This window comes from Phoxinus phoxinus, assembly GCF_949152265.1.
Source record: "Phoxinus phoxinus genome assembly, chromosome: 20".
NCBI lineage: Eukaryota > Metazoa > Chordata > Actinopteri > Cypriniformes > Leuciscidae > Phoxinus > Phoxinus phoxinus.
The window spans coordinates 18643433-18663461 of record NC_136895.1 but is presented as its reverse complement, the minus strand read 5'-3'; the positions used below and the strand labels follow the sequence as shown (position 1 = coordinate 18663461).

Here is a 20029-nt window from a genome sequence, read left to right as displayed (position 1 = left end):
GATGCAGTTTCTGACGCCTGTACCGAACTGTGATGGGAAACATCGCGACTAAAAACAGTTATGCTTGAGCATACTATTCTTTTAGGGTCGCATCTTGCGACATCATGTTCTGCTTTTGGTTCGTTTAGATGTTTTTAGTCCGTGTTGCGTTCATATTTCATTTGAACCGCACCAGAATTCATTTGGAGGTTGACCAAGACCCATCTTTTCAGGGATCTCTGTCCGCTTGTTTGGTGTTCACCAGAGTTCGAATGGCAGCGTTCACACTTATTCAAACAGAGCAATCGCACCAGTTTGTTTTAATCCAACCAAACCTGCCAAGTGTGAACACACCCTAAAATTCTTCATTTAATGTAGATTTAAATGATAATGGGAGTCCACCTGTCCTGGAATGAGCTCCTTTGGAACGTTCTGGATAGGTAAAGTGTGTGCAGTCAAAGGGCGGGCAGGGGGCAAATTTCGTTGGTCGCTTGACTTCACACACCAGCCCTGAAAAACAACACCCAATTGAAATGGAATGCACTAAAACACTGTACACATTAACAAACTTATAGATTAAAATAATACATTTGGGGAATGCAATCTAAATGACACATAAAGCAAGAGTTTAAAGCTAAAATTGCTAGCTTTAGCGCAAGAAATCAAGACTGAATGTCCTTGTGGGATTTTGGCTAAATTAAAGAGAACAAAGAAAATGTCGGCTCATCGGTTAGACCGCGCTGATGTTATCAACATTGGTGGGGGGAGATTGTAATCAGATACAATACATGTGTACAATAAAATTTTCCGGGAAAAATAACATTGTCCAGAAATCAATTTCAATAGTACATTGGGTCATTATGGGTACATTTGTCATTTAATGAGATCTACTGGTACTAACATATATTGTTAGTGCCGAGAATTTTTACGTGAATAAATTCATAGATCTGCAAGCTTTACTTGTGTACTTTAATGGTCTAGTGGAGGAACTTTTGCCAAGTGTGTCAGAGGTTCTGGGTTCTAATCCGCACTCGTATCGGGTTTTTTTTCATCAAAACCGAATATGTTCATCAGTGGTTGTATATCAAGCAGGGACACTTTGTGTGCATTTTGTTTTGTGATTTCACTGGAACGAATAGAGTCTCTGCAACGGCGATAGATTGAAGCGCGCGTCCGAGTGAATACTGTGTGCGAGCCACAAGAGAACACTGTATCCGCCGCCGCGCCGCGGCAACGAGCGATCAGCTTGATTTAAAAAACAACAGATTTCAGCGCTACAATGACTCTTATTTAACAAACAAAATGAATGTCCTGCTAGTTAATCGTAGATGTTTTATTTATTTGTATTAGGTACATCCCTGATGTTTCAAAAAGTGGTGGGGACATGTCCCACCAGCAAATTACGCCTATATAGCTGTTATCGGTGTGTGTGGTGTTGTTAAGGCGACGGGGCGGGGGTGGGGGTGTAGTGGAGATCATTACTGAAGGCCCTGACTGAAACCCCATGGTACGCCACTGATATTAGTATATTAATTATACTAAACCAAACTTTGTTTTAGAAAAAAAAAAGTTTGTTTTGATTATTTTTTCACAAAATGTATATGTGTAAGCTGGTCTTTTGTTTTTAATGGGCCTCATTTATGAAACACGAGCAGAACAAATTCATGGAAAAATTCATGAGAAATCAATGTCATCCCACAGATTTTGACACTTGACAGCAAGCAATTGCATTGGCTAACCTACATTTACGATCAAACCATGTATATCAGTTAAGCCCAGCAAGTGATGCCAAGCAATTACAATTCCTACTTGTTTAGTACCTTATGAGGGTCAAGGGTGAAGCTGGGGTGAAGAAAGCTTCCGACGTCTACGTGATTGTCGTGTTCAACTTCGTACATGTTATAGGACGGATTTCCGATCTCCACGTTCAAGCCGCCGTTCGCCATGGGCTGCCGCTGAACCTGCTTACCTCTGTGAAGGGGTAATGTATTTTAGGTTTATTACGTTTGTAGCTATCATTTAACACACCAGCTTAACACTTAATCACTGCTGGCTTATGAGATTTGCTACAGCAATATCAATAAATCATATGTTTAATGTTCTGATTAGACATCTAATACAGCTAATAAGAGATCTGTTTATATATTTACCTTCGACATCTTTTGCAAATAAGGAGTCCCACTGTAACAGAAGTGATGATGCAAACAAGAAGAACTAGAGGCACTATTATGGCAATACTTCCTGGAAAGAAAGAACAAACAGAACAAAAAATGTATTACATAGTGTTTACATATATACAGTGTTTATATAAATATATAAAAAGGGAGTAAAATTTAAATCCTCTTTCATTGATCACGAACACATCCATAAAAGACTTTATGAGTGAGTTGTTCTGCGATGATGCTAATGCTCTCTTAGCTAACATGGCTAGACATGCACAGGAGTTAAAATGTCACGCTGAGATATGTCCTCAAATGTCAGATTTTCTCTGCAGAAATAAAATGAATGTCTGCAACCGTCTGACTGACGACTAGAAGAAAGGTCATCGTTACAAACTCGGACAGAAGGGCAGAGCAGTGGTGCTTTCTCTCCTGACTGACTAACGTGACATTAGGCTTCAAGATGGAGGACTAGGAAAGTGTTGACTATAAATACACCGAAAAAATAATGAAAACAATTGGTGAAAAATAGTTTAATCTAATGAGAAAAACAGAACATTTCGCCAAATATTTATGTGGGACAATTTGTAGTACTTGTATGGCGTTAGCTTAGCAACATGTGCTAACACCAAACTCCATTGGAATCAACTGTGATTGCAATTCAGTTTTTGTCAAAACGTGCACGCGTGTTTGCGACACTCACTCCCGCTGACGTTTTCTGAGCGGTTGGTCTTGGTTGCGGGTCTTTCGCACTGTGTTCCTGACCAGTTTGCAGAGCACCTGTGAAAAGAGAATCAAAAACAAATCACAGCTGGTGAAATTTACAATGCATTGACTACCCAAATCATCATATCCTTAGATTTATACAACAACACCAAAAAAAGTTTCAATTGACCACTTTTACCACAATACATAGATTTTTCACTCTGGTGTTCCTTTATTATATTCATTATAATGGTATAATTTGTTATATTGATTTTGGTTTTGACAAGCATGAAAACACGTTTTAATGATAAACGCAGGATAAATCACAGGGGGAGGTATAAATCCAGCCTGAGGGATGCATTATTCTTACTTGAGACACATGCAATGTGTGTGTTTGACTTCCTGGATCTACATGGCATGCGTCCACAGCAGAACTCTACCGATGTGAGAGATAATGCTCTTATGAGAGATGGTGGCGTGAATGAAACTGTTCAAAAACATTGTTTAACCAAACTATCTGCGGACAGGGAGTCTGTTTCCTTTCAGGAGGGTGGGAATATCCTGCTATACAATTCCGCTAGATAAAATGAAATACTTGGAACTTTCCATGGATAGGGTACAATATAGGAACACAATTTTTTTTTTTTACAAATATAGGATAAAAAAAAATGGGGAAAATATTATAAATTAGCTGTTTTCTATCCTTTTTTTTTGTGGTTTTGAGACAAATACATTTGAATACCAGTAAATACACAAATTACAGATAGTTTAGATATAGTTAATGAATAGTATTAATGATAAAATATTAAATATATTATAAAATATATTATATATAATGATATATAAAATGTTATATTAATATTTATTATAGATAAAAATTGCTTTTAATAGATGACATATTTTAATGAATGTTTTATATATATATATATATATATATATATATATATATATATATATATATATATATACATACATACACACACAGTATATATATATATATATATATATATATAGTGTATGTATGTAATTTAGTAAACAAATAATACATAAATTAACATAAATATATAATATATTAATATTATAATATACTCTATACAGATTCAATAATGACTATTATAATACATATGTCATAATTAATTACATAAAAAAAAATTGTACAATAAATGCAATTTTAGTTCAACAGACTGACTCAAAATACTCCTATTTTATGAGATTTTACTTTTAAGGCACAGTCAAAAAGGACAGACTTCTGACAGGCCAAAAATAAAAATAAATTAAGGGGAGGATACAGATATTTGTGTATGTTTACATATATTGTACTTTTATACTAGGTCAAACTTATTTAATGGAGCTTGAGTGATCGAATGGAATTCAAGCGTAGTTCAGGCAGACCACTGATCGCTAAACTATATCAGCTGACGCTCAGTATTTAAGCTCATTCACGAACGCTCCGCAGTCTGTCGCACAGATATTTACACCCACCTGCACCCCTTCACCTCCTTGCATCTTCATAACAGAGCAGTGGATGATGTATAGAAACTCCATGTACGTAATCATTATCTTTCTGTAACATATGCTAAGAAACATTTAGTTATTACAAGGCTGGGGGTTTTGTGTCTCAAGGATGTATCTCAAGCTTTCTACAATGGCAGCTCGAGCACCGTAGAGTTTAAGCCTATCGCCAAATCCAAAGATTGTCAATAAAATTCATTCTTAAAGCGGTCCTGACTGAAATAGGTTTACAACCAAAAATCATGGGAGTCACAGGACCCCAAAGTGTACCATATTCATGAAAAGTGCCTTATTTAAACATAAAGCTTTAAAAAACAAAATGGGAAAACAAAAGTGCAGCATAATGGAAAGAGAACACAAAGGACTTCATGAAAATTGCAAACAAAATAAGATGATAAATAATGTATACTAGAAGACCAATCAAAGATACGTCGTCCTCAGCATATGCAGGACTATCATCACTATATCATCACTCCAGTCATGGCAAACACAGAAATGAAACACACTGAGAAGCGCACACCTACAGCATGGTGCGGAGAAATGGCTGCGTGTGTCCAGGAAAAGCGAGTGCAATGTGTGTGAAACGTGCTCTTGGAAGCTGTGCGAGTCGGTTGGCGATGTCTGTGTGTGTGACGGCATTCCACGAACAGGCCAGACACGTGCTGGCGGATGGGATTGTGGGAATGTTCTGGAATGTTTTGCAAATTTAATGAACCAGGAAGACCTACTTGCAGCGAGGTTTGTTATAGGCGGTGAGGAAACAAACGCCCTGGTTCTGACAGTAGTGATCACAAAGGTTAGCTCTCTCGTCACACCTCGGGCTTTTAAACTCGGACGGGCAACTGAGGAGAACGCAACGAGACGAAAGGAGACACATGAGGAGAACAGAACAGAAAGGAGGCCTGAAACACACTTACACACACTGCCAACAGCTGGAGGCTATTATGCCTTTCTATAAAAGACTGGGCGACGTCAACATGACAGTTAATTATCATTACAGTATAGGCGCTTCATGAACATTAATTCATGAATCCTGTCAAGTACATAGCTGGGAAATATTTTACAAATTAAACTGTATTCTACATAAAGCACATAAAGCCTGCTTTTAAGACTATTCTTTAAAAAAAACTTTGCTTTGTGACATTATTTGCATGACAATTATTGCAAAGCAAAAAAAAAAAAATAATAATAATAATAATCTCATCCTCATTATCGTAATGCAAAATATAGTTAATAAATAAATCTCATTCTCATTACAATAATGCAATAAACAAACAAATAAAATAATCTCATTCTCATTACCGTAATGTAAAATATAATCAATACATAAATGAATTTCATTCTCATTACAATAATAAAGCCAATAAATAAACAAATAAATCTCATTCTCATTACCATAATGTAAAAAGAAAAATCATTTCATTCTCATGCCCATAATACAAAATAAATCAAGGAAAAAAAAAAAAATCTAATTCTCATTATTAATGCAAAAACAAAAAATAGAATAATATCATTCTTATTGTGATGCAAAATAATAAATCTCATTACCATAATGAAAAAACTATTTAATGCTCAGTTCTGTAATGCAAAACAAACAAATAATAACAATAAAAAAATTATCATACTGCAAAAAGCTAAGTATAAAAAAAACTTCATATAATGCTAAAAATTAAATAAATAAATGTCATTTTCAGATTTGTAATGCAATAAATAAATAAAACAAATCTCATTCTTATTGCATTATCACAAACACAAATGAATAAAATAACTAAATCTCATTCTTAAAAGCGTAATGCAAAAAAAATATCATCTTAATGCAAATTAAATAAATAAATCGTAAAAATGCAATAATTTAAGTAAATACATACAATTAGAAATATTCTCATTGCCATCACCATAATGCATTTTTATGTGAATGGACAGTTGTTTTACAGTGATGACAATGACCATTGACAATAATGGGAGTTACAAAAAAAAGTGAAATGTTAAAGGCTCTGATGTATTGCGTAAATGAGAATGTGGGGGAAAGTCACACTGGATAAAAAAATCGAAAAAATTGTGGCTCGCCAGAATATTATTTACTTTTGTATTGCACTTTTGTGAGCATATCATAATATCATAAATATTCAAATTATCGTCCAACCCTTCTGCTATATAAAACAAAATAGCTACAGTGTGCCGCACATGGCCATCTGCATGCAACACAGAGGCAGAACTGCACATTTCAACCAGAAATGATCAAACGAAAGAATACTTTTCAAGTCATGCAAACCACAGACTTGCTGGACACTCGAGTCTCTTTGTTTAATTCCAATCTAACACAAGAGTGTCTGCAGGGCCCTCTATTGAGACCCGCTAAAACAAGCTCTAATGAAACGCTGCTGGAGAAAGATAACGAAACGGAGGAAGGACAAACAAAAGTCTCTGATGGGGTGATGTGAAATCAAGCAGGTCTGAATGAGCAGGACGCACTGCATCTTCACGTTAATGCACTCATTCTCCAGGTAATATCTGAATGTCTGGCCACTGTCATTACCAACCCTTCACCTTCAAACACCAAAGAAAAACACAAGATTGAATCGTCTGCATGCAAATTGATTCGTTCCCGAAGGGCACAATGGCGTTATCAGACCATCAGTGGCAACAAGAGATGGAAAAAGAAGTGGAAACGAAGACCAGGTGTCACAATAAAGAATTTATGTCCATCTTCAACGAGATTTTCTTTGATAACACGGAGAGGGAGGAAGCCAAACAAAGCCTGACTTTAAGAGTGTGATGCATACTTCCATGAACACTTATTCTTCCTGAATGGCCTGATCTTTACCATACCTTTCATTTCTACTAGTGCGATCCATTCAGGTTCATTTACTGTAGAAAATATTGGCGTATTTTTTCATCCAAAGGTTTTTGAGGATGCACCGTCTTCCTTTTCACTGCAGATAAAAAGCCTTTGGCAAGCAAGAAAATGAGGCAGGTAAAAAAATATAATCCGGTGCGGTTTATTGTGTGTGGAAGAGAAAAGTAAAAGCGCCATCACATCGGCCAGACAAAACCCGAATCATTTCAGCAGAGAGATGGAGTACGTCCACTGCCGCATTCAGCATCTGTACAATGGCTCAATCGCTTTGTCACTCTCTTATGCTGTCCGTCTATCAATTTCTTTCTTCATATGCAATTTTTTTTCAAAGGACAAGAAATTTCCGCCATTTTATGCAAAAAGGATTCACATTAGTGTGCCGCTGAAAAACGGTTAGGCCTACACTTTCCATCCATTTCACTGTGGTCGGTTTCTCTCACTTAAAAGCGATTATTATATTTGCAAATCCATTTGGTGACACTACAAAAAGCATACTTAGTATGTCTTATATTGTCAAGGTTTCTTGAACCTTGAGTTTCTTGAGTTCTTCACGATAATTTCCCAAACTTTAAATGAAACAGGCTGTTTTGCTACTGTACCTTTAAGACTATATGCAAATGGCCTATGCAATGATTGGCTAACCATTTATGAACTCACCTTGGTGTGATTGTGAGAACTGTATCAAAGTCTGATTCATGAATAAATCATTATTTTACACCAGGGCTGCGTCCGAAATTGCATTCTCTCTGAGTAGGTACTTATTTGAATAAGTTAAAAAGTATGTTTTATATAGCCTAATATGAATGTTGTTAATTCTGACATGCTACTCGGCTCACAGACTGTTTTTCGCCAACTATATTTTAGGGAAGTGTGAGATTTCGGATGCAGCCATTGTCAATCAGAGCCAGATATTTTCAATGAATCAGTTGATTCAGTTGAACCATCTGAATGATTCATTCACAGATCTGATTGAATCACTGAATCCGGAGAGCGCAGTTAATGACTTACATTTCTCACACAAAACTATTGTATGGCTTCAAACGTCTTATAATATAGCAAACAAGTTGTACAAGTCATCACCATACTTTTACTGTATCTGTATCCTCGATTGAAGCTTCACTTCCTGTACATTGTCATTTCATGGAAAAGAGCGACTGAGTGTTCTGCAGTAGAAATGAAGCTAGACACATCTTAAAATGACTTATGGATGAAATTAGATTTAAATTTGTGGCTGTATTGTCCCTTTAAGGGATTTTTATGGTATGAATGAACAGCTTTTTTCCTTCAGTTTAACAATTTTCTCCTTTGTCTTTTTTGTACTTGAATACTGTGCTCTTTTCCGCTCACATCTCTCATTGGTTTCCCTGCCTCTCTCTCTAAAATACAAATATAGAGGTCGATATAAGCGGCCAATTATGGACCCCTGCTGTGATAATTCACTCTTTTGCTATAATACTCCCTCTCTCTTGTTCACCTTTACAAAACATTCATCCTCCCAAGTCAGACGAGCAGAAAAAAATCCTATTAAAGTGGTTGCCGGAGGGAGTAATTTAAAATGAATGAATCTAAATAACGACAGGCAATTTGTTGCCATAGAAAGCTATTAAGAAATTACTCACTGACAGAACGGCAGGCCCGTCTCTGAGTCGAGGTGGCAGGTTCCGCCGTTATAACAGTATCCGTCACACAACTGACAGCTGGCTGCGATTCTGCCGTTCGTACAGCTGCGAACACACACGTGAACAACAAGGACGAAAGTCCATCTGGTTTTTCTTGATACTGATACACAAAGTGCTAATGTAAGTATTAAATACACACTTGCAGGCGACGTCTCCAGTCTCTTCGTCTACGATACACGGGGCCCCTCGGCAGCGAAGACATCGGTCTGACTCGCATTTCGGCCCCTCGTAACGGGTGGGACACACACACTCCACATGTCCCGAGCCGGACAGCGTGCAGCCTTTGGAGTTCACGCAATAATGGTGACAAATATCTGCGATCAGACAGAAAGAAAACCCATTATTATGACTAATCAGAAGCAATGTATGCCGTCACATCTTAACTCTAGAGGGATTCTTAACAGCAACTAAACTGTTCTGTAAACTTATGACACGTTTTAAGTGCTCTACATAGACAGCAGCTCTAAGTGTATATACAGTATAGTGCTATTCACAATTGATTCAAACAGGGTTTGATGTTAGTGTAGCTGGTTCAAATATTATAAAATGTAATGGAAACTGTTAGGGAACTTCAAAACTTTTTTTGTGCTTTTATATTTGTGTTCTTAGTTATTATAGGGTACAGTGTACATAATTAATTCTAGAGGGAATCATGCATGTGTACCCGGTCCTACTCGACCTGCTCCGAGCGGGATTGGAACCGGGGTCTGTGGCATGAAAGGCAGACAGCTAACAAGAACATTAGAGACCGCAGTCTCTAGCATCAGTCGCTAGTGTGCCTCTTGAGGCCAGGGAAGTGAGGTTTACACGCACAGCTCTTACTGGCCTACGTCCATTACATTTACCCCTCTAAACCTCACTCCCATCCGGGTCACGGCACCACATGTAACCATATCTACTTGACCTGCTCCGAGCGGGATTCGAACCGGCGTGTCCGGCATAGTAGGTGGGAGTGCTAACAAGAACACTAAAGAACACAGTCTCTAGCATCAGTCGCTAGTGCGCCTCGAGGCCAGGGAAGTGAGGTTTACAGTGTAATACTTTAATAATCCAAAATATGAAAATTCCCTTGTTAGTTTTGAATTAGGTTGACCTATTTGTATTATTTTTTTGTATTGAATGAAATATTTATAATCCATCATTTTTACCATAAATATTTTTTTCTACCGAGCTTGTTGCAATGCATTCTAGGATTGCATTATCCAAGAAAGGGCAATTGTGATGCTGAAGACTTTATACAAAATGAGATCTTCTAAGCAGCCTGAACAGGCCTATGATGCCTACAATGTTGCCCGGGTAGTGCACTAGGTTTGAATTGAGCTACTGTATGGCAAAAACCTTTATGTTAAACATTTATATTAACAGATTCATACTCACGGTGTAAGCAGCGTTCCCCGGTGTACTCCGCCAGACAGTGGCACACGGGTTGGTTACCCAGGGTCAGGTCGCATGTGCCTCCGTTCAGGCAGTAACCGTCACAAACACGTTTCTCGCACAGAGGGCCGGTGAACCCCAGAGCGCAGTGACATGTGGGCTTTCCTTCAGAAGAAACACTATTTTAGTGACTTTAAATCTGGACTGGATCATGTTTATGCAATTACCAGATTTGAATAATTTGCATAAACAACTCTGATTTGACCTGAACATATTTGACTCAAGAGTATGTGCTAAACTGAGCAGGTCTAAGGATGTAAAAATGGTACTTCATTTGCAGGCTAATCGTGTATATCACAGTGTGCTATGCTTGTCTTTGCTTTCCTAGCCAACAGGATTTGATTATTTGAGATACTGTGACAGACAAAAGGCATTCTAGGGGGGATTTACGAGACGTACATCTGCTGGGCATTGATTTTGTACGTGCGCACGTTCAGCACACACTCAAAGCCAAGGGATATTCTGTCTACTGTTGGTGGTCCATCTGCCAGCTGGTGCGAATGACAGTTTTTTAACACTAAGACGCCTACAGAAACAATTCCTGGCTGTTTCTCAGACGTTTATGGGCTCCAACTGGTTTTTCTCCAGCATTTGGTCCCTGCCAAAATATTTTTTTTTCGGAATAAGGCGGCAAAACAGGGAGCCGTGATTTACGCAATGCTTTAGCAGTGATATATTTTCCGTAGAGGTTACGATAACAAATTGGAATTATGAGCGTCTGGTGGATTCTCATGTGGTTGAACAGCCAATAACAAAAAGATATGATGTTGCACTTTGGGGAAACAGGCTGTTGGGAGTTGGTGAGCAAGAATGTGAGTGTATGTGTCAGGGGAATTACAATAACGTTCGCTTGCTGGAACAATTACCAACTATCTAATTACCTGTCCAAAACCCTGATGTCCATGTGTACCCAGTCTTTCAGCTTGGTAAATGAAGGAATGCAAATCTGTCATCACTTACTCACCCTCATCACGTTCCAGATCAATTTATTTTTTCACACTGTAAACATTTACTTTATGGCCTGTACATTTTCTTAAGATATATATATATATATATATATATATATAAAATTAATTTCTTAAGAAAAAGACTTAAGTGTTACCAAACTTTCGAATGGTAGTTTATATGTGTAATAATTTCATATATATTTATAAAAATAAATTATTATATTTACACAAAAATGACAGATTTATTTATAATAATATAATTTATTATTACATACATTTATTAAAAAAATTTATTCATATTTAAATATCTTCCCCATAATATAATAATAGTTTAATATAAGTAAATGGTGACCATTTAAGCTCTAAAAACAAAACAAAAAAAAAACAAAGAAAAACCTCATTATTAATACACTAAAATCTGGCTTCAGAAGACTCGTAAAATAGCGCAAAAGTCATATGAATCCCTTTAATGGTGCTTTTATTTTTTCCTCTTTTTTGGGTAATTTTTGGAGCTTGACAGCTTTTAATTATAGGGAAAAGATCAGCATCATTCTACTAAACTTCTCCTTTTTGTGTTCCACAGAGAAAATAAAGTCATACAGGTTTGAAAGAGTGAGTAAATGATGACAGCATTGTCATTTTTAGGTTTCTTTCTTAAGAAAACCTTTCTTCTAAACAGTCTAAAGTTTATTAGAAAAATTCTCCACCTCAGAAAACACTGGTACGATTTGAAATATTAAACTTCACAATGTCCTTGCTTGTTTTTCATTTCACACTATTGAGAGAAGTTAGGATGACCTGAAACAACCCAAGGCAACACAGGTGCTGTATATTTCTGTTGCATTTATTTACTGAAAAGACAGAAACCAAAAAGAAAGAGAGATCCCTCTTGTATTAGATGTTTGCCCGTGGCCTACTTTGAATTCTGAGGCGTCAAGAAAGCCTTGTTTGTACAACTTGATAGTTTCTCTAGAAATGCACAATACTTTAATAATAAAATATGAATTATTATATTTTAAAAACAAAGAGCAAAAAAATCCCCAAATGCTTCAATATTTATATGTAGAATGATTTATTCTTTTTTTTACAGAATTTGTGTTAACTGCAACAACCAACAATTTTGCTACTGATAAAGTTTTTCAAAAAAGTTAGTGTGCTTGTTTACCATCAGTGAAGACAAAATATGAAAAATGTTCGTGATACAAACAATTTACAAATATTGTGCAGAAAATAGAGCCTACCTAGTGGTGATCCCGTGCAAGTGCCTCCGCTGAGGCAGTAGTCCTTACAGTGGCTGATCTCACAGCGTTCCCCGGAGTAGTTCGGCCAACAAAAACAGCGCGATTCCCCTCGCTCGTTGGTGACACACCGACCTCCATTCTCACAGGCTGGACGACAAAGATCTCCTGAAATGCACATGCAAATTATCCATCAATCCTTTAGTTCAGCTAATTTAGTTAGAAAAGGCTTTAGTTAGAAAAGACGGCATATTTAAATTGACGTGAAAAAAAAACAAGGCTTTGAAGGAAGTATTTAAAAATGCAATGTATTGATGAGGCTTTGTTAGAAAGTAAACACATTAGTTGACAATATTTTGGAGAATGCAAATAGAGATTATATTGTAAAATATTATATAAATTATATATTCATTCTTGCAATATTTTTGTACATAAAGGCAAATTTATCATGCCCCAACATCTTTTCAAATTTTTAAGGTAACTGAAGTTGAATGAATCGTTCATTAAGAATGTTTAACATAGCATGTTTATTTTTTATTTTATCTTTTACTATATTTTTTTTATTATTTGAAGCATGAAAATATGTGCATGGTACATGTATGCATTTGATATTTCTTTGATCAGGCTTAGCATTTAATTTTTTTTGTTTCTAATTTTCGTTGCTAGGGTGGTTCTAAACGTCCGTTCACACCAAGAATGATAACTATAAGGATAACTACAGGTGAAACTCGAAAAAATTGAATATGGTGCAAAAGTTAATTTCAGTGTAACTAATATATTATATAGACTCATTACATGCAAAGTGAGATATTTCAAGCCTTTATTTGTTATAATTTTGATGATTATGGCTTACAGCTTATGAAAACCCCAAGTTCAAAATTAGAATATTGTGAAAAGGTTTTCATAGCTGTAAGCCATAATCATCAAAATTTTAACAAATAAAGGCTTGAAATATCTCACTTTGCATGTAAAGAGTCTATATAATATATTAGTTTCAACTTTAAGTTAAATTACTGAAATAAATTAACTTTTGCACCATATTCTATTTTTTTTGTTTCACCTGTATATTAGCATCCACACCAATGCATGATAATGTCCTGTTTATTATAACACGCTATAGTTGTGTCTGTCGACTACAGCTTTAAATGCTCGAACTTGTTAAAGCAGGATGGATTCTGATTGGCTGACATTGTTTTTATCGTTCATCAGTTGGAAAAAATCATTCTGAAAGCGATTCTAACAATATCGTTCCTCTGTTGTGGTCTAAACTCAGCTATTCTTTAACATTTAGAATGACTTTTAAAAACTATATCTTTATTGTTTATCGTTATAGTTATCTTCCTTGGTGTGAACGGACCTTAAGAAACATAAAGACCAGTGTTAGCCGTTAGCATGAGCAATCACAACACTGTTTTTCTCACTGCTAATCAAACAAGCCGTCTACTCTGACTGAATGAATCCTAGCGACACGATCCCTGTCTTTTCTAGCATGTAGGCTTCAGGTGTATTGTGGTTGTGGCGAAAGGACCCAGAATAGTAAACACTTCAGTCAAAATCACTCAAGTGAAGCATTCGAGTTTGACATGCCGAACGCTCGGGGCCTCTCAGGGTCACACTAACACTCTGTTAGGGATGTAGGAGCATCCTGCCATGTGCGTTTGACAGATGTACCTGAGATGTTGGTGTCCGTGCAGGTCCTGTTCACCAGAATTTTCCCCTCAGGGCACACACATCTGGCCCCGCTGGGGTTCAGCAGGCAAAGGAAAGCGCAATTCATCTTTGCACATGGGTTGGACACTGAGAGACAGAAGAGGAGAAGATAAAACCAATATAAAATGGGATATATAATGCTTTTTTCCGCTTTTAAATGCTTGTATTACAGGACTGTCCAGTCCTGCTCCTGGAGGGTCACTGTCCTGCAGAGTTCAGTTCCAACCCCAATTAAACACACCTAATCCAGCTAATCAAGGTCCTACTGGGTAAACTAGAAACTTTCAGACAGGTGTGTTGAGGTAAGTTAAAAATGAAATAAAATGACACTGAGAGAGAGGAAGAGAAGAGAAAACAAACATTAAATGGGATATTTGATGCTATCATCAAAACAAAACAGAAAGTAAATAAGACTGTTAAAAAAAAAAGTTGTGAATTTGTATGGTTCATAAACTCACGTAGCAAATATATAGTTGAATGGTGAATAAAAAATAAATAAATAAAACTGTTAAAAAAATCTAAATATTTATTTAAAAGAAGAAAATATAAAAAAGCAAAATGTATAGTTAAATGGATACACCCCCCCACCCCCCCCAAAACAACAACAACAACGCAAAATAAAATAACATGTAAATACACCAGTTCAAAAATCAGTGAATCTTTAGTGTAGCAAAATATTTAGTTAAATTATGTTAAATTAAACTATAATATGCATAATCTGGTTAAAAAAATAGGATCTGTGAATCTTTAACATAGCATATATACCGGTAGTCAAATACAACAATATATTTAAATAAAAAATATATACCGGTATATATGTAGATGTTTCTTACACTATCATATAATGCCCTCATGATCAACAGTGTGAATTACTCTGTATGTAGAGTCAAGCCAATCGTAACAGAGGTAATTTGCATAAGTTCTTAAAGGTACAAACAGGCTGTTTATTTCTAACAGTCAGAGAGGGTGGAAAATAGTCATTAACAAAAAAAATTTACAGGGACGAAAAAACTCTGACATTATACGTGGAGTTCAGAGAAACATAATGCTACAAAAGAGCAGAATATTGCATCTTTCATAGCGCCAGCACTATATACAGTATGTTCGCCTGAAAGATGAAATTCTCCTAGCATATTACAAACTATCTATCTAAAACCTTTTAGTTCACGGAATAGTGTATGTGAGACATTATTTGTTTGCCTTTTTTATTTGAGCTTTTGGAGGTTGTATTGAAGACCATCTTTAATAAAGCCTTCTAGTGCAAAAGCACATCAGGGAGCGATGACACTTCCCATTATACCAGCACGAAGACAAACAACAGAGAGAGCAAAGATCCCTCCTTCTTTATAACAGAGAGGGAGAGATCGGCGGAGGATAAGAGACAGAGAGTACAGTGGAAAAAAAAAACATAATGGAAAGAAGAGGAATGAATATATATGTAAGGAGACTAATGGATAATTGGAAGCAGGGCCACATGGGTCATGAAAGAGGAAAATAAACTAAAAAGACTAGAATATAAATCCATAGCTATTGTTAGAACGGATAAAACTGATAAAAAAGAAGAAACATTTATTACTAATTTAACTGGTAATATGTGTTTTTATCTGGATCGGATCAGATTGTGAAAAGTATTTTTTTTTAAACAAACTACGGTGTGAGGTAATTCTAATTTGTAAAAATGTTCTTTGGTTCATTAGCAGAGAATATTAAGGATTTTTCTTAATGTGCGCCAACAAATGGTGCAAAATAAGAACATCAGGAAGGCCAATTTTCGATTTCATGACTTCAAAACATGTTTTCTTTTGTTTCTCTGCAAATCTAGCAAAACTAAACATTTCATCTGATTAGAGGCGGTGATTGTATAAAAAAAACCAAAAAAACATTTGACAGAAATTTGTGATTGTAATAAGCTCTAGCTGGCCGCAGGCGAGAAGTCCAATCAGATTTCAACCATCTAAACATGAAATTAAACTCTGACGACTGCCAAGAAAACTCACGCTGGAACGGTCCTCTGGAAGACGCACATCCACAATGGTTTTACAGGAGTATTTGACAAAAACATTTCAATTATGTCATGATTTAATCACTTCCAAACATGTATTTTTATATTTTTGTTTGTATACACTTGTGGAAAACAGAACCTTGTGTTTCTCAAGGAAACATATGTAAATGTAAATGATGGCAAAAGTCTTATTTGTTGTGAACTCTCCTTGTCGGTTGAATCAGAGACAGGTTTTGAGACTCACCCTCTTGTTGTTTGTACCGATGGAAGACCAAGATGCTGGCCACTCTCTCCACACCCAGACCGAGCTTCTCGGCGGGCAGCTTCCCGTATTTGTGAACCCTAAAGAGGTCGTGCTTCATGCCGACCCCGTAGATGTAGTCCTCAAACAGGTCAATTCGAAAGGGTTGAGAAATACCTGGAACGAAACCAAATACGACGCAAACTAAAAAGTCACAAATTCATTCACAATAAATATGTTTAATGTAGAAGGGATCCGGGTTCAATTATGCAATACAAAACCGGAATGTTATTTAAAAATGTCACAAAGCTAAAAAACACAATCCCTATCCAAACTTATGAAAAAGAATATTCAAGTTCTCGAGGCTCAGAACTGAAGCGAAAACCAAAACAGCTCTGTTTCATAACCTAGCGAGCGGTTTATGTGCATTTTAAAGCATCATAGACATGCTCCCTACATTCCAAAAATTGTCCAAAATGCATTTTTTTAAAGCATTGCATGTATACTGCAAAGAAAGCAATCTCAAAATGCATAGCAATAAGCCTAGTCGGAGTTAGAGAAGTAGAGAAAAGTACTGTTAATGCTTTTATGTCTATTTATATTAAATATTACCCCTTGTAATGTATTTACCATCAATCTCCATACTTTTTTAGCTTAGCTACATCCTAACATCAAACTCTAGTTCAGTCAATCTAGTCCAAAACATTTACCGGTATATGTTTCTTATGAGTATCACACCATTAGATTAGAAACATACCAATTGTCCATCTATTGTCTGCTAAAATCAAACACTTCCTTCAAAGTTAGTTCAAAGTAGCTGTATATGTAGGCAGAACACAGTTCACTAGGTTTTGCAAAACTCATTCTCATATTTGATGTTTCTCCAAAATAGCATTTTTCCAATCACAGCCTGAGAGGGAATCAAAATGGAAATCTGGTGAAGTGCGTTTATATAAACTTCATTTTATATATCAGACGGACAGTAAAAAGCCTCACAGATATTCAGCTTTACTTTTGCAGCTCTTCAAATGTTGGGACAGAGCGTTGCCCTGAGCTGAAGATGTTAATGAAAATCTGGAACCAGATTCTGAACGTTGTACAATTTCCTACACATGCAAACTCACCATCCAGACTGCTAGCGGCCACCAGAGAATCAGAGCCATCGAAACGCACGCTCCCGATCTGAGACAGCTCAGAGTCCGCCCAGTACAGCCGCTGGTTGTAATAATCAATCGCAAGTCCTGCAAAGACAGACAATTTTGTATTATATTATAATTTATAATATTATATGTATTATTATATAGTATATTATAAACATATTAAATATTATTAAAGGGTTAGTTCACCCAAAAATTGAAAATAATGTCATTAATGACTCACCCTCATGTCGTTCTAAGCCCGTAAGACCTCCGTTCATCTTCGGAACACAGTTTAAGATATTTTAGATTTAGTCCGAGAGCTTTCGGTCCGTCCATTGAAACTGTATATACAGTATACTGTCCATGTCCAGAAAGGTAATACAAACATCATCAAAGTAGTCCATGTGACATCAGTGGGTTAGTTAGAAGTTTTTGAAGCATCGAAAATACTTTTTGGTCCAAAAATAACACAAAATAAGACTTTATTCAGCATTGTATTCTCTCCCGGGTCTGTTGTCAATCTGCGTTCAGGACTCCGCAGTGACGCTGCTGACGTAAGACGCTGATGACGTGTTATCTGGTGCGCCCGAGCTTTGTTTACAGTCTGAGGGAGACGCACGCTATATTCAAGCTATTCTACATTGTTTGTGTGGCTTTCATTGTTTTAATAGTGCGTAAGTGTGCATGTCGCGGATGAGACACTTTTACAGTGTGCGTCTCCCTCAGACTGTAAACGAAGCTCGGGCGCACCAGATAACACGTCATCAGCGTCTTACGCCATCAGCGTCACTGCGGAGTCCTGAACGCGGATTGACAACAGACCCGGGAGAGAATACAATGCTGAATAAAGTCTTATTTTGTGTTATTTTTGGACCAAAAAGTATTTTCGATGCTTCAAAAACGTCTAACTAACCCACTGATGTCACATGGACTACTTTGATGATGTGTTTATTACCTTTATGGACATGGACAGTATACTGTATATACATTTTCAATGGAGGGACAGAAAGCTCTCGGACTAAATCTAAAATATCTTAAACTGTGTTCCGAAGATGAACGGAGGTCTTACGGGCTTAGAACGACATGAGGGTGAGTCATTAATGACATTATTTTCAATTTTGGGTGAACTAACCCTTTAATAAAATAATATCTCATATATGTAAATAAATTAATAATACAATTTTGGCTTTCATTTATTCATAAAAACATTAAATTATTTTTCTATTACCAAAAAAACGAAAAAATAAAAAAGGTTGTCCTTTCCATTAAGAGAAGCAAGAATTTCACCCTGAATATTGTAGATATTAAATCGTTTACATTTCACTTTCAGACAACTGAACTGAAACAACCTTCTTAGTGAGACGCTTTTTTTGCATTTTAAGTAGCAGAATGACACGTTCAAATTATCCCTTTTAACATAACTTTTTGTGAGTCACATGTTTTAGACTACAGAATAAAAAAAAGCATGACTGGCGTGTCAGAACCTTACCCGTTGGTCTTCGCAAGTTCCTCTCCAGCAAAATGCGACGCAAGGACCCGTCCATGGCCGCCTCTTCGATGTGAGAGTGGTCACCAATCACGGTCCAGTACACCATCCTATGGGAAATAACACACGTTGTCGCATATAATAGCCAGGACTCAAAAATTACCTTAATGGTCACTTACCCTCGTACAGGGTTAACGGTAATAGCAAAAGGTTCCCCGTCAATATCTGTGATGAGCCGGGTGCAGTTGGGACCCCCCAGTTGTCCCACGTTGATGGAGTATCGAAGTCGCCGCCAGTGTGCCGTGTAGTAGCTGAACCAGTGCATTCGGGAATGATCCGTCCAGTACAGGTTCCCCGTCACCCAGTCGGCCGAGATGTCCTTGGGCCTCCTGAAGTCTGGACACTGTAAATATATAATGTTGTGAAGTTTCAAACAAGTTTAATAAGATTTCTCTAGGCTAGTTTCTGAGGTAATTGAGGTTTCGTAAGGAGAATATCAAAATAAATTTGTAACAGAAATATTGTGACTTAATAATCTTTAAGAAATCTAATGAAATCTGTCTTATTGGTTGTTATTGACTTACTATGACTCCACTGTTTGACGTGATTGGACTTCTGTCCTGGAGGTCTTTGTAAAAAATCCCCCCGGGGTTAAACTGGGTGGCCCATACAAACTTGTGATGGTGAAATAGTGCGTCCATTCCGATGATGCGAGCGCTGTCTGAGATACGGGCCAGTTGAGTATGTCCATGAGTTTGGTTGTACGGATACACAAAACTGTGGATTTCGGTGTCGTTGGCCACATAGAGGACCTGATCTTCTGGTCCTGACCACAGAGATACATGTGTGAAACAAATAAGATAAATTAAACAATAAATCAAAGCAAACCAAGCAAAAATTAAAACAAAAGAAAAAACAAAGTAAAAAACACATAAATAAGC

At 36.7% G+C, this 20029-nt stretch overlaps 1 protein-coding gene across 1 annotated transcript in view; it reads right to left on the bottom strand.

Moving 5' to 3' along the window:
• The window catches only part of lrp1ba (low density lipoprotein receptor-related protein 1Ba), a 237947-nt gene that overhangs the window by 1424 nt on the left and 216494 nt on the right, over positions 1-20029 (bottom strand). The window contains exons 77-90 of the mRNA XM_079593787.1: positions 19673-19914; positions 19268-19491; positions 19092-19198; positions 17588-17704; positions 16467-16640; positions 14182-14307; positions 12514-12678; positions 10269-10430; positions 9031-9205; positions 8832-8936; positions 2842-2918; positions 2130-2220; positions 1800-1950; positions 382-489 (exon numbers count right to left, since the gene is read on the bottom strand). Coding sequence (XP_079449913.1) covers positions 382-489; positions 1800-1950; positions 2130-2220; positions 2842-2918; positions 8832-8936; positions 9031-9205; positions 10269-10430; positions 12514-12678; positions 14182-14307; positions 16467-16640; positions 17588-17704; positions 19092-19198; positions 19268-19491; positions 19673-19914 — 2024 coding nt within the window. The remainder of the gene's footprint in view (positions 1-381; positions 490-1799; positions 1951-2129; positions 2221-2841; positions 2919-8831; positions 8937-9030; positions 9206-10268; positions 10431-12513; positions 12679-14181; positions 14308-16466; positions 16641-17587; positions 17705-19091; positions 19199-19267; positions 19492-19672; positions 19915-20029) is intronic.